Source organism: Alexandromys fortis, unplaced genomic scaffold (assembly GCF_014885135.2).
Source record: "Alexandromys fortis isolate MF-2015 unplaced genomic scaffold, M_Fortis_MF-2015_v1.1 scaffold_107, whole genome shotgun sequence".
In the NCBI taxonomy this organism is placed as follows: domain Eukaryota; kingdom Metazoa; phylum Chordata; class Mammalia; order Rodentia; family Cricetidae; genus Alexandromys; species Alexandromys fortis.
Genome location: NW_026067987.1, coordinates 3,775,749 through 3,789,976, shown reverse-complemented (window position 1 = coordinate 3,789,976; position 14,228 = coordinate 3,775,749). Strand labels below are relative to the sequence as shown.

Genomic DNA, 14,228 nt, shown 5'->3' with positions numbered 1-14,228 from the left:
TTGTACTTTCAACTCTTTAAATACTTCCTTCAAAACACAGATTAAAAGACTAAGACAATATCTTCATAATGTCACTATCAAAGGCAGCGGAGCATGCCTTTAATCCCAGCGCTTAGGAGACAGAGACAGGCAGATCTCTGTGACTTTTAGGGCAGCTTGGTCTACAAGAGCTAGTTCCAGGAAAGGGTTCCAAAGCTACAGAGAAAAATCCTGTCTCAAACAAAACAAAACAAAACAAAACAAAACAAAACAAAAAACAANGAAAAATCCTGTCTCAAACAAAACAAAACAAAACAAAACAAAACAAAACAAAAAACAAAACAAAAAAAAAAAACAAAACAAAAAAAACAAAAAACAACCCCCCAAAAAGAAGCTCAGAGATTAAATGGCAAAAATGAGAAGCGCAATCCCTTCCTATTTTTCTCAAATTCAACAGCTATAACTATGCGGAGCTCAGTCTCAGTCAAAGGAAGGGCAAATACACAGAACAAGTACACACACACCTACAGTGTACCGACGTCTCCCGTCTACGACAACACGAATGCATCACTCACTCTCAGAACACTGCAGCACAGTCAGCAGCTCTAGTTCTACAAGTAGGGCAGCCACTGAAAGCCCACAGGACTTGGGAAACACTAGCTCTGCCAAAGGTCAGGGACAAAATTCAGAGTCTCGGGTCTGAACTACCATTTAGCAAATCCCTTGAGCACACAATACTGCTCTATTTTGCATACATAGCACAGATTTCTAAATGTGACCATGGAACTAAGAGCATTTTATAAAGTTATACATTTAATCATTTATTCTCTCCTGTGTCCTCACAGTGTGGTATGTCTATTCCTGTTAAACTCATGGCTGTCACAGCGCTATGACTTCTTTACCTGCTGGGCTCCCAGACTGGGAGAGCATGAGGACACACTTTCACGTTCTCCTTACCATGTGCTGGGCTGAGGCCCCGCACAGAGCAGGCCCTCATGAATTGCATGGACTGCTTTTTAAGTATAAGTATTCATTTTTAAAGCCAAAGAACTTTTATTAGAAGATTTCTGCCAAAAATAAAGTTTTCTAATTCTACTTTAAAAAGGGTTAAGAATCGTGCAAAAGTAATTTTTAAATTCACTAGTTATGAAAATATTGCTATGCACATTTTCTGAGAGAAAATTACACTGCAAAGACACACAGTCGCCTTCTTAGACGTCTGTAAGGCAAACCCTCCCACTATTCTAAAGCACTGACCAGTCACCCTGCGCAGTCATTTCTCACTTTCCCCATTGCTCAGCACCCTGGCTCGCAGCCTGGCAGGCAAGGTGCTGACTAAGAACAACACAAAGAGCCATTCTTTACATTTCATTCATTTTTTTCTCATTCAGGGAAACAGCTTCCTGAAAATGTATACTTAAAATTCTGGAAAATACAAATCAACATTGCCTTGATTTTGAGGTCTCTAGCCTTACCAGAAGGTCAGGCTCCTGGACCTGATTTCCACTGTTAGTTGATAACTTTCAGTACGTGATGGATATTCATTTCCAGAACACGTTACCAGTAAGTTTTATGATATCATAGATACTCACTACTCAACCCAAACTGAGTAAGCCACAAATGCAAAAGCATACACTTAAGTTCTTTAAGGGAAGCCTTGGGACTCTCAGTTCAGACCTTAGGTGGATGGTAACCTGAGGAAGAGTAACTGAGTGCTTAACGTAGACAGCTCTTTTCTTACCAGAGCTTGTAGCGCAGACATCTTAAGATGCTTTAAAAACCCAAGTTTATTTTGTTAGAGCTCTAATTAAGAATTACCTTGAGTCAGAGCAACTTACAAATGAAATAATAATTATTTTTAAGTCATATATTTTATTTTATCCCTTGTTAAGGAAGGAAGCATGAGGAACATGCTTACTTGGTTATAGAAATGCCTATTCTAAGTAAATTAGTAAGTAAAAATAATATTAAATATTATTTAAAAACTGTAGACTCCTAGAATGTTTGTGAGCAGCACTGGTGTGAGACGCAGGACTGCACTGGGACAAAAGAGAACTGAACTGTGGAGGAGTAGTCTGTTGAGAAATGTCAGGAACCAGGAATCATCCAGCATCAAAAAGTAAAGGGGAGGGACTTACGAGATAAGAGAAAAACCAAGAGTGTGGTGACCGGAAACCACGCACTAAGAAGTAACCAAATGTATCAGAAGCTGATGATGGGTCAAGTAAGATAAGGGAGCAGAACTGCCCACCCGGACCAGCGGCACCAGGGCCACTGCAGAACTTGAAAAGAACAGATAGAAAGTTCAAACTCTGAACAATGGAAATGACTAGAAACCTTTCCTAGAAACTTTCCATGGTGCGGGTGCTGCAGTTGGTATGAACGCCATCCTGTCTATCATAAAACCTATGAACATGGAGCCAGCATATCTAGCGGAAGTGGAACTCAAGGAAACCTGAGAATAGCAAAGACTCAAAGGTAAAACGTTTTTAAGGCAAATAGGCTGGCAGCCCTAAATAATGGGGGTGGGGGGGAAGGATGGGGGAATGGGGAGGAGTTGTCCAGCATTAGCCACAGACAGGGAGAAGAGGAATCAGTCTCCAGAACACTGGGAGGAGTGAAAACTTCGAGTAAAGACCCTGTCCCAGGGCTTCTCATTTTTGCAATTTTCTGACATTCTTTTCCTATTTATCTGAACTATACATTGTGCATTATTTGTCCTAGCCACAAATATAAAAACAAACCAGGGAGATTCCAGTTCTTCACACAATTGAAGAGATAAGCCATATTTCTAACTGCTCCTCCATCTGAAGATATGAGCAACAAATAAAGAAAAGCCACTGGCATGAAGTAAAACACAGAACACACATGCCAGCACAGATGACAACGGAGACCCGAACTTCGAAAGACTTAGGCAGATGTAATGATACCCGTAACACGTGACTAGTGGCCAAGTCATCCCAGACAGACGAGGGGGTAGCATGTTAACTGAGAGAGTTAAAACAAGGAAACTAGAGAACTCTGGGGGAGACCAATGACAGAAAGGAGGGAGGTGTCAAAGGTGAGTCCCGCCTTCACCAGGAAGAATGGCACTGTGGTCTCAGCCATGAGACCACTTTGGAAATCGCAGATACTTATCTGAGGACTGTACACTCAAGGCAACATGACATTCTGCTGCATCCATAGAAACCAATTAGCATATATATCTTGCTACACATTTGTAAGAATAAACATTTTGTGTCAGATTATATTTTATATTTATTTCAGTCACACACTGTTCAACTTTTTCTAATCTTTACAATTTTACATTTGAACTTTCTATAAAAAAGTGTTACAGACAGATAACTTCACAAATCTCTAGAATGAAAATGGAGAAAATTAAATATTTAACACACCAACTGGAAAGCTTTAGAAAAAGTGAATATCAAGAGTATCATTAAGGGAAATGGGAGGTGGTGGCGGGGAAGAGTCAGAAATCTTTAATAAATAAATAAAATTAAAAAAAAGATATGAATTCACACTTTGGTTGTTAGGGTTACATAGTTTTTATATTCAGTAGTAAATTAGACCTTATTTAAAGTTTTCCTACAGCTTAAAATTTCCATTTGCATGCTTTTATTTTCCATTGGCAATTAGTATACCAACTGTGCAAATACTGCAATATGAAGGCTCCTGAACAGAAAATCCAAACAAACAAACAAACAACATAGCAGCACACAATGAAGTGACTAAGAAGTAAGAGTTGAGTAAGTTTCTTATTTTGAACAGATGGGGGCAAGGCTGAAAGTTGTAAGGCTTAAACCATATGGACTCTATAAAAATTGAATAAAAATGATTTTCTCAGAACATAAATGTCTAGGAAACAGTGGGCAGACACAAGCTCATTTGAATCTTCTGACTTAAATGAGAAAAGTTTGAATTCATATTCTCCCTCCTAAATTAGGAGGAATTTAATGCTCCATGGGATAGTCATGACAAATGCATGTCCCTGGGCATGGCAATCATCCGTGAATGTTGACAATAATGTTTTTAAAAATAAGAAATTACATGTAGCATATATTTTAAACTATCAACAGTGTTAGAAACAATCCAATTGTAATATCATCAATCAATCACTATTATAAATGGAGGCTAAATTAATAGTAGATTAATACCAATCACTGGATACTTAAGAGCAATGCTCTTCTGGGGAGTGAAATAGTAACCCACACCTTTAATGCAGATATCAAACACAAGGTTCACAGGTTCCAAATACAAAGACAAACTCTAATAAATGAAGTCTCTGTTTTGAAGAAGGGAATATAAATAATGATGCGTCAGAGGACAAGTCCAAGCAATTAAGGTCTGGCCAGTGATTAGAAAAATTCAGATATGAAATGTGTCCCATCCTCAGACGCTGGGGTTGACTGGTGATTAGAGGGTAAAGAATGGCATGGACATTAGCTTTGGAAGGAAGTCTGGACCTCTGGTGGATTCGAGGGATGGCTTCAGAATTTACATCATTACATATTCATCCTGGCTTTACTTTTATAACTTTAAAAATTATGCTAGTTACGGAATAAGCTACTATTGTTGGATGAATGCTAGAAAATTAAAGTAGTATGCTCTACATTGGGTTGCTCAGTCATTTTACAAGTGATTTCACACTGCATGTTTCCATATTAGATCTCGAAATTCTTCATGAAAAAGCAGGAAAATGAGGCATGACAGCGTCCACTTCATATATGGAAATCGTGACAGATCCTCTCCACTCGTCAGCTTTAAAGCTCCTCTCTCTTTAATATGTACTAACTCTTAAAACACTCAGTTCAGCAATCACTGAATATTTCAATTCTCTCTTGCTTTGACCTGGGCCCTAAGTCCGACTTAGGTGTTTCCTGAACTACACTCATTTGCTTTCTTGTCGGTTTCTGACAACAACAGTAAGGACAAAACCTGCTGATTCTTTGAAGGCAAGGTCTTAAAAAAATTGATTTTAAGGTGTGGGGAATCAAACTCAGAACCTGAAGCACACTGGCCACGCACTGTCAACTATGGCTCCTCCCAGCTTTTTAAGTTCTTACTCTCACCAGTCAGCACCAGCATACTGTTTGGCCATGTGACCGCTCTTTAGAAGAAGGTAAAATAGTTAGGTGACTTGCTGAGCAACAACGTCAGAACAGTTTATTAGGCCAAGTCTTAAATAAGATTTCCTCTGTTACTTTAGCTGGAATGCAAATTACACGATTTCAAAATGAGGAAGGGGAAACCTTGGATAACCTCATGTTTTTTAATCTCTAACTATTTTGTGTATTTCAAAGTCAAAAATATTTTTATGACCCTGGCAATACTCTGAAGTAGGAAATTTAGGTGCATCTAGCTGGAGAGGGATGAATATGCTGAATTCTAAAAAGTGATTTTTTAAAAAAAAAATAAAGTCTTTCTTTCAAAAACTACATATTAAAAAGCACTCTGCTTCTTTTTTTTAATAACATAAAGTACAGTTCAAGATACCTGCTTACAGAAAAATCAGTTAATTCTGTAAATTATCTTTAGTCTATGAGAATTAATTAATTCTTTCCATTTATCTCACCACTGAATTGAAATTCTGGAATTTTGAAAAGTTTGAAATCAGAATTCAATAGACACTCGTTTCAATGGGCAGTTTGAAGTCCATTAGGTAACACTGGCAGAGTGCTCTGCCAGCTCTGATGGGCTGAGAACACTCTTTGAAGCTTAATTTACTTTCTTTAAAATGGAAACCCCCTCAACATCAGCTGTGTTTACTGAGTCATTCTAGCTTCTATTTTTTGCCAAAATGTATTTTTCCTTTGAAATGCAAGAATCATCATGTTTCCAGGTTAGATGTAATCCAAACCCAAGTTTATAATTAAAAAGATATGAAGATTAAATGAATAAAGTTACTTTATCTTGCTTGACTTATCTATTTAATCTGAATTACATTTAATTTAGAGAAATGATATGAAAAATACACTGAATACATAAAATAGTCTCTTTGAACAATAACTTGTAGAGATGATACAAACACTGCACTGCCAGCAACTAAATTTTTTCATATTTTCTCCCTATCTATTCTTAGCAGTGATTGAATATATTATTAACTAATTATTATTATTAACAGTGATTGGGCATATTATTAACTAAGCCACACTTAGGATCTTGCTCTGTGGTCCAGGTTTGCCTTGAAGTTGTAGGCTCGGGTCTTCTTCCTGCCTCAAACTTCTGAGTGTATGTACTTCCATGCCTAGTGTCATATTTTAAAATCTAGCTCAACAGTAAAGACTTGCCAAGGTGGTTGAATGGGACCTAAATGTCTCTCCAGAGAGCCTCTTTATTTCACTAGAGATCAAATGCCACACTACACTAGAACCCAGGCTTAAAAAAAACTCTAATAAATGGCAAGCACAATTCTATTTAAAGGTCAAAGGAAATGTGAATTACTTAATAATTGAGAATTAATATATCACCTCAGTCTCAAAAACCACACTTTCCCAAAAAGTACTATTTAAGTTCCTATTTTTCTAGAAAACCTGGCAAAGTGACTATCTGCTACTGGCAGAGAAGTAGCTAGAAGCACAGCCTCCCTGAGGCCCTTGAACAAGGAGACTCCTCGCCCTCTCGAACTCGTGCCCTCCTTAGGGACTGGCAGCCCGAATGGTGAGAATGAGGCACTGAGTTAGATGGAGCTGCTACCAGCTGCATGACTCATGGCAAGTCAGTCCCCCCACTTCTCAGATTCACTGTATGTTCACCGAATGATAGGTTCAAGCTCTTGGAAGATTTAAATGATTTTACTCAGTATGATTCATGTTTAGCTTCTATAGAATTGTGTTGTAGAGTAAATGAAAATACATATAACATTTTAAATGGTTCTGTAAAGACAAGGTGCTATTAGTTTGTATTTCTTTATTATATTAAAAATGTATGGAAGCCATTTTGATTTTCCAATTTAGTGGCATATAGGCTTTAGAAGTATGTCCTTCTGATTCTCTGGATTTCATCAGTGTCTGTTGTAATGTTCCCCTTTCATCTCTAATTCTATTAGTCTGCACCATCTCCCTTCGTCTTTTAGTTAAACTGGCTAAGGGTTTCTCAATCTTAATGATTTTCTCAAAGAACTAATAATTTTATCAATTATTTATATTGTTTTTGATATTGTTGTGTCTATTTTATTGATTTCATCCCTGAGTTTGAGTATTTCTTGTAATCTTCTTTTGGGCATTATTTCTTCTTTTTGTTCTAGAACATTCAGGTGTGCTGTTAGCTTACAATTCTGAGAGCTCTCCAATTTCTGAAAACACTTTTGAGATATAGTATAACTTGCTCACTATATCATAAAGCATTTACATGAGCTGTAACCTGTAATTTCACCTAAAATGTAAGAATTAGAATTCCATTTAAAAAAAATTCCTTAATAAAGATATAGTTCAAATTTTAAGAAAGTTGACTTATTTATTATTTCATTATTAGGGGTTTGGAGACATATCTCAATGAACAATACCTAAAGTAGGTATTTCATGGGAGCCCCTTCCCACTTTAGCTTGTCTCTCACATAAGTTTTTAAAACATAGTTTATCTCATAGCATGAGATATACTTTTCATAGTCATGCCTTGGGTAACTTAGTCTCTATGGAAAATTGAAAGTGAATTCCTGGTTTAGTATAGTTTAACCACAATCTGTCTTTGCCACAGGCAACTGTGCAGGGGGCGGAGCTCTGCACCGTGAAGACATGATGTCAGCAGTAGGGCTGGAGGTCAGGCAGCAGAGGTGGGCCTGGATGTGCAGTCCCAGAGCCTCATAACTGCTCTGGGCTATTGCTTTCCAGCGACACCGTTTTCAAACCTGCGCTTTTAGAATTTACCACACGAGCTTAATTTGCTACAAACTCAGTTATCTCCGCAAGCACAGCATCTGTTTCTTGAAAGCAGGAACTGTAATACTACACATCTTTGAAAGGCTACAACAAAGAACCATTCACAACGATTTCAGAACAAAGTGTTTCATAAAGTTTGAGGATTATAAGCCATTTAAGAAAGAAATGCTTACTTTTCTAGCAGTCTCAATTTCCTAGAACTTGCTTTGAATAAATAAGGTTAACATAAACTCACTTCAGAGTATAAACTCTAGCATGCAAACACTTTTCTACATAGTCTACTGTGCAAAGTCCATTTCCATTAGTGTTAGTGGGCCATCCATTATTGCTCTGGACTAAAGATTTCTCCAGTACTAAACACTGTAGGGCCTGCGCATTTCATCTGGGCTTTCAGTGAAGGTTTATATCCCAGTGTGTGTGTGTGTGTGTGTGTGTGTGTGTGTGTGTGTGTGTGTATAATATGCATATATATAAATAGATTTCAAGATTTATTTTATTTTTAGTCATGTGTGACCATATATGTGTATATATGGGTATGAGCTCCTTTGAGTACAGGGACTTGTGGAGTCCAGAAGAGAGCTTTGGAGCCCTGGCAGTAGAGTTCCAGGCTGCTTGTCAGAGAAAATTGAACTCAGGTTCTTTGCAAAACAAATATTCATTCTTAAGCACCAAGTCACCTCTCCAATCCCTAAGATTTCTATTTTTATATATTATATGCACATTATTTGTTTTGGTGTTTCTATATTTCATATCCTAACATACTTGTATAATTAAGAACACTTATTTAGCCACATTTAAAACTTATTTGAACAATAGACAAGTAGTAAATTTTTTTCTAAAATATTTTTATCAATTCTTTAAGAATGACATACAATGCATTTTGAACCTATTCACTACAATTCCTCCCAATCTCCTGCTAGACATACCCTAGAATTACAGAATTTTCTGATAGAAACCAATGCCTCAATTTTCTACAGGGTTGAGAAAACTGAATCCTAAAGACATTGCTCAAGACTCTATAGTCAATTACAACTGGGGCTAGAGCTGAACACCAGTTCATCTGGCGGTGAGTGACGATTTCTTCCACAAAGACTAACTTGTTTGTTTGTTTTCTGAGACAGGGTTTCTCTGTGTGTAGCCCTGAATGTCCTGGAACTCACGCGGTAGTCCAGACTAGCCTTCAACTCAAGGGATCCCAAGAACTGGGATGCCCAGCTAGTAGTCATTTTACCACTGATCATATATTTTATCTTATATATAATATATACAAACTTTCTAGGAAGGTTATGACTTGAAATGAGGTCAAGCATATTAGTGACCAAAACAAAGTCAGGCACAGCCACATTACCTGTATCCTACAGCTCACTGGCAATGCCTCTGAGATAGTACACCTCGGAATAGATATTCATGATACAAATATGCAAACTCACAGAACCCACTGCTATGAAAGTCTAAGGCAAATGGAATGACTCCCACCTAAGCTGAAGTTTGCACGAGCCCCTTCGTCAGACCCAGCTGTTTCTCCATTCTGAATCTTTAGATTATCTGCTTCTGTGACAATCACTCTTCCTACTACTAGAGCCTTCCCATCTGTCCTTTCGGTTCTTTCCCTCCACAGAACAGGAACGTGTTCATGTTATCTATACCTTATTGGCTGGCAGGCATAAAAAGATAATATAGTAATGCATCCAGATACTCAACATCTATGCCTTTGAGACCAAGTTTCTTCCCAGAAAAACAAAACAAAACAAAACAAAAATACTGACTCGGCAGAAAAACGGTAGGAACTGATGGACTATCCTTTCTAGTCATTAAAAAGATAACCTCTAACTCAAGTCAAATATTCCTGTGCAGTATATGGAATAAATGTGTGATGGGTACACCACATGGTACACTTTCCATACTATATAACAGTGATATGTATTACTGTTATAAATTCTGGTGGATATCTGGAACATTAGAAATTAACCTCCTAAGATGTGGGACAACTTAGTTATTATAATGCTTTAAAATTAGGATTTTAAGTATTTTTAAACTTGGCTCACAAGCATGTTTATGATGTAGATGTCAAATTTATATAGTACTTTACACTTACAAAACGTTTTTTTGTCAACTCAACTTAAGAGTTACCATTTTCAGTTTTGTAATAAAAATTCTAAGACAGGTGTAATAATAGTTACAACAAGGATTATATGTAAAATTTCTAAATATATAATATAAATATAATAAAAACAATAAAAACTGAGAAAGATGATTTCTAAATCTAAGCATTTCCTCATTCAAGTATATAATTTATATAGAGATTAGCATAACTTCTATAATGATAAATTCTAAATGTTTTCACAGAAGAAAAGTGATATGGTTCCCAAGTTTCTGGGTAAGTTAAGTTCAACTATTCAAGTTTAAAATATTTATATTAGTCTCTTCATCACAGATAAGTATTTTGTGATTTTCAGTTCTTGATTAAATAATTTGGTAGTAGGAAGAATATTGTAATTTACAAACAGTTAAAAATAAAATTATCTATAAGCCATAGTTCTTTTATTCAACTGAAAAACTCAATCAGATTTAATATTGTATACATGTAAATATTGTTTGACATGATCTCCTTAACAGTATATAAGCTCAAGGTAATTAATGGTAATATTGCCAGTTCTGAACTTTACAATCATTTCTATTTTAGGAAATAAAAATTTTTTTATGAAATAAAGCAAGCGAGAGAGAGAGAGAGAGAGAGAGAGAGAGAGAGAGAGAGAGAGAGAGAGATCCTAGGAGAGCATCTCTTTTGTCAAGTGTAAGAATTGACTATTAGATTGCACAAGTGTTATTTCTGAATAGAAATAAGTACATTCATTAGAAAATGGCATTGAACATTTAAACAAATATGCAAAGCTGGAAAGCTGCTCACCGGTTTGAGGGAATCCAAACTGATGAATAATCTCATCAGTGGTTAGCACAAACGACTGTTTCACCCTCTGCTTCTTTGTAGGGCCTGGTGGTGGTGAAGTCATTGAGAGATTTTTGTTGACCTGTAATAGGAAAGAGAAATCAGAAAGCACCTTAGATTTCCTGGGTTACGGATGCAAAAACTAGATGAGAAAGATTTGCTTAGTATCCAAAACAGGACATGCAATAGATGGAAGGGAATGCTAGTGACTTGGATGGTTGGTTTTTAGAGTTGGGAGACAGGACAAGTTTTATTAATGAGGGAAGATGATGGCTCAAAATAATTTACCTTTCTAATCTACTTATTCTGGAATTGACACTATGCAATAATTTAAAATACAGGAAGCTTAAGTTTCAAAGAAATACAAATATAAAAGCAAATCCTTGATTGTTTTTAAATAAGAAAGTTCAAATGTTTTCTACTCACATTTTTCTAGTATTTTAGTGAAATAGCAGAGAAGTCCCTTTTTCAAATGGAACAGAGAACACCTGTGCTATTCATGTTTCTAGGTATAGATATAATACACTACACTCTAACTTCATGAAAAAGCTTCTATGGCATAAAAAACTTTTTGTTCAAGACTAAACACAGAATGATTGATTAAAAATGACAATCAAAGTTTCCACAAGTAAATATAATATCCTACAACATGTAAAACCTACCATGATTGTTCTGAGTATAACAGTTCCAAGAAATTAAATGTATAACAAGTGCATTTTCATCTGAATAGTTCACTAAAATAGTTAAAAAGTTTATTAGCAAATTTATCTTAGAATATAACTAATTTGAGGAAAAAAATCTAATCTTGTTCATTATGAAAACCTCATTTAATATTTTTTAAAAATCATAAAATGTGATCACCTTTAAAAAATTGAGATAGCTTAAGTTTTAAAATTCACTTCAAATTCACATAATCTTTGAATTAACAAAATACAAAGATAACATTGCTATGTAAAAATGTCTTTATTTTTATTTTATTTACATTTCTTTAAAGAATCAAAACCATACAGAACTTCATTAGGATTTTCATTGCATTAATGTTTAAAAATGATGTGTTCTACTTAGGCTAATGTTGGGCTATGGTTTACACACACACACACACACACACACACACACACACACACACACACTTTATCTGTCTCATAGATCATACTGGAGGAAACTTAATTAAGACCATACAGCAATACAGCTCTAGAAAACCAAAATCGTTCTGTTATCTCATAAAGCATTAAAAGTAATAACTTTTCCTGTGTGACCATGGGGATCACATCAGGACTCTGCACATGCTCGGCAAGTGCCCCACCCAGAGCTATGTTCCCAGCCACGATAATTAGAAGGAGTCAAAACCACATCAGTGTTAAGTGACTGCCAAATGGAAAAATTCTCAGGCTCCATTAATAAGCTCTGGCTAAAGTTAATATACTCTAACTATATGCTACTAAATAACAAAAAAAACCTTTGAGATTCATCAATCATCTATAAATGGAGATTTCAATAAAAGTTATATATGTGCTTTAATAAGAATGTGCCATTAAACTTGACATGGAATTGTAATATTCTACTTACATGTTAACTATCAAGTACTAGGCAATACAGTAAATAGGTTAAGCAGTGCTGGTGGTATTGTGCAATGGCAGAGCTTCGTCTGTGTTATAAAAAATCCACTACTTCTCTCTGTGAAAATAAACTATAAAGTGTGATACAAACATAGTACTGAATACATATTAGGTATTAGTATCATCCATCAGATAATCAGGAAAAAATCTAATGTAGATGATGCAGTAAGTAATTGTTTCCGAATTCTCTGCTTTTAGTGAAAGTTATACATATGAAAAGACATTTATCACTTAACTAATTAACCTCTTGTTAGAGCCACTTGTTAGTTTTCCTTTTGCATTCTTGGAACTCCTTTTCAGACATGTTAAACAGTGTATCTGAAGTGCGGTATAAATGAACAGGTGTATCCTAGGGTTGTAATTACATAATTCTAAGTCTATATCTATGCCATGGATATGGATATACACATAATGTGTCTTTCACAATCTTCCTCTTTGGCGTTTCATCTGTGCTAAAACAAAAATGAATAGCATAAAGTTACAACAGGATGTTAAATGCCTTTGCTCAAACAAGAAGCTTCAACACACTTTAAAATGCATTAATGTTGTGTGTGGGGGGCACAATAATTATATGTTTTCCCTAAGCAATTTTTATGATTCTGATCTTTCCTGACATCTTTTTTTGGATACCACTCAAATGTTAATAAAGTGATGAGTACCAACATTATAGAGCAGGTAGCTCAATTTAAAAGATTTGAGATAGCAATCAATTATTATTAGTGGGGATTTGAAATTAGAAGTCAAAAGATTTTCAAAGTGGTCTGACATATATTTAGAATTTCATTTAGAGGAAGAAAAATAATAATAACCATTAACTAGAGTGGAGCAACACCTGCTTCTGAAATCTATGCTGGGGAAGATTGCTCCATAGCTTCACAGCAACAGAAAGGTTAGCTAAGACAGGCTGCCCTATACCAATCGACCCTCTTTTCACAACACAGTTTTCGGCTTGCTTCATGCAAAACCACAGTTTGCCCAAGTCAGTTTAATGCCTCCATACTGGAGAAACCTAAAGGCACAAAATTTGAGTACAATTTATAATAAGGAAAAGTAAAAAAATACCTAGATCTTCTGCCAAGTTAGTTACAAAACTGTTTTTCCCGTTCTTTCAGGTATAAGCAGCTTCATACAAAACATGCAAGCACTCATTTTTCAGTAGTGGGTTAATCCTTGTTAAAAACCATACTGCTCCAACATAAAGCTGAACACAAAAGGTTAATCACACTAATAACTAGTTTCTCTTTTAGTATTTAAAACTTAAACCCCTTCCATGCAGATTTACAAGTCTAATCACACCAGCCAATTTTAGATCATCTGCTACTTTACCAGAACTAGAAATTTGTGAATTTTCAACCTCCAGTGATTTTTTTAAAAACTGGCTTAGAATTAAAACTGAAAACACATTGATGCTATCTTGTTAAAGGTCCACAAATTCATGTCTTTCCCAGACAGCTGCCGTTTTCTACCTCAGAACTTACTTTCTAAGAGTAACTATGTTGCTTTGGCTTGCAGGATAGTGAAATGGACAAAAGGAGGAGTTATAATCTCCAGACTCAGGTGCTTTCTTTATAACCCAGGACAGAGGAGTGCAAAAGAGTTGTAATGAACTGCATGGGAAGTTTACAATCGTCAGTGCAGGAAATCCTTACTCTCTCTCCCTACTCTCAAATCAGTTGATTATACTATCCAAGCAGGAGCTCGGTGTGAAGCAGTCACTGAGAATCTCCCTTCTATAATCTAGTTGTTTGAGCCTGTAACAGATACCAAGGAATCGTGGTTCATAGATTACATGAAGTTCAAAATTAAAGTCAG

At 35.8% G+C, this 14,228-nt stretch overlaps 1 protein-coding gene across 2 annotated transcripts in view; it reads right to left on the bottom strand.

Annotated features, from left to right (window-relative positions):
* Ahi1 (Abelson helper integration site 1) overlaps window positions 1-14,228 on the bottom strand; it is a 137,658-nt gene that overhangs the window by 52,367 nt on the left and 71,063 nt on the right. Inside the window, exon 18 of one of the 2 annotated variants that reach the window (XM_050159443.1) lies at window positions 10,762-10,882. In XM_050159443.1, coding sequence (XP_050015400.1) covers window positions 10,762-10,882 — 121 coding nt within the window. Of the gene's footprint in view, window positions 1-10,761; window positions 10,883-11,863; window positions 12,869-14,228 lie in introns of those variants that run through there. The other variant, XM_050159444.1, reaches the window with a different exon arrangement.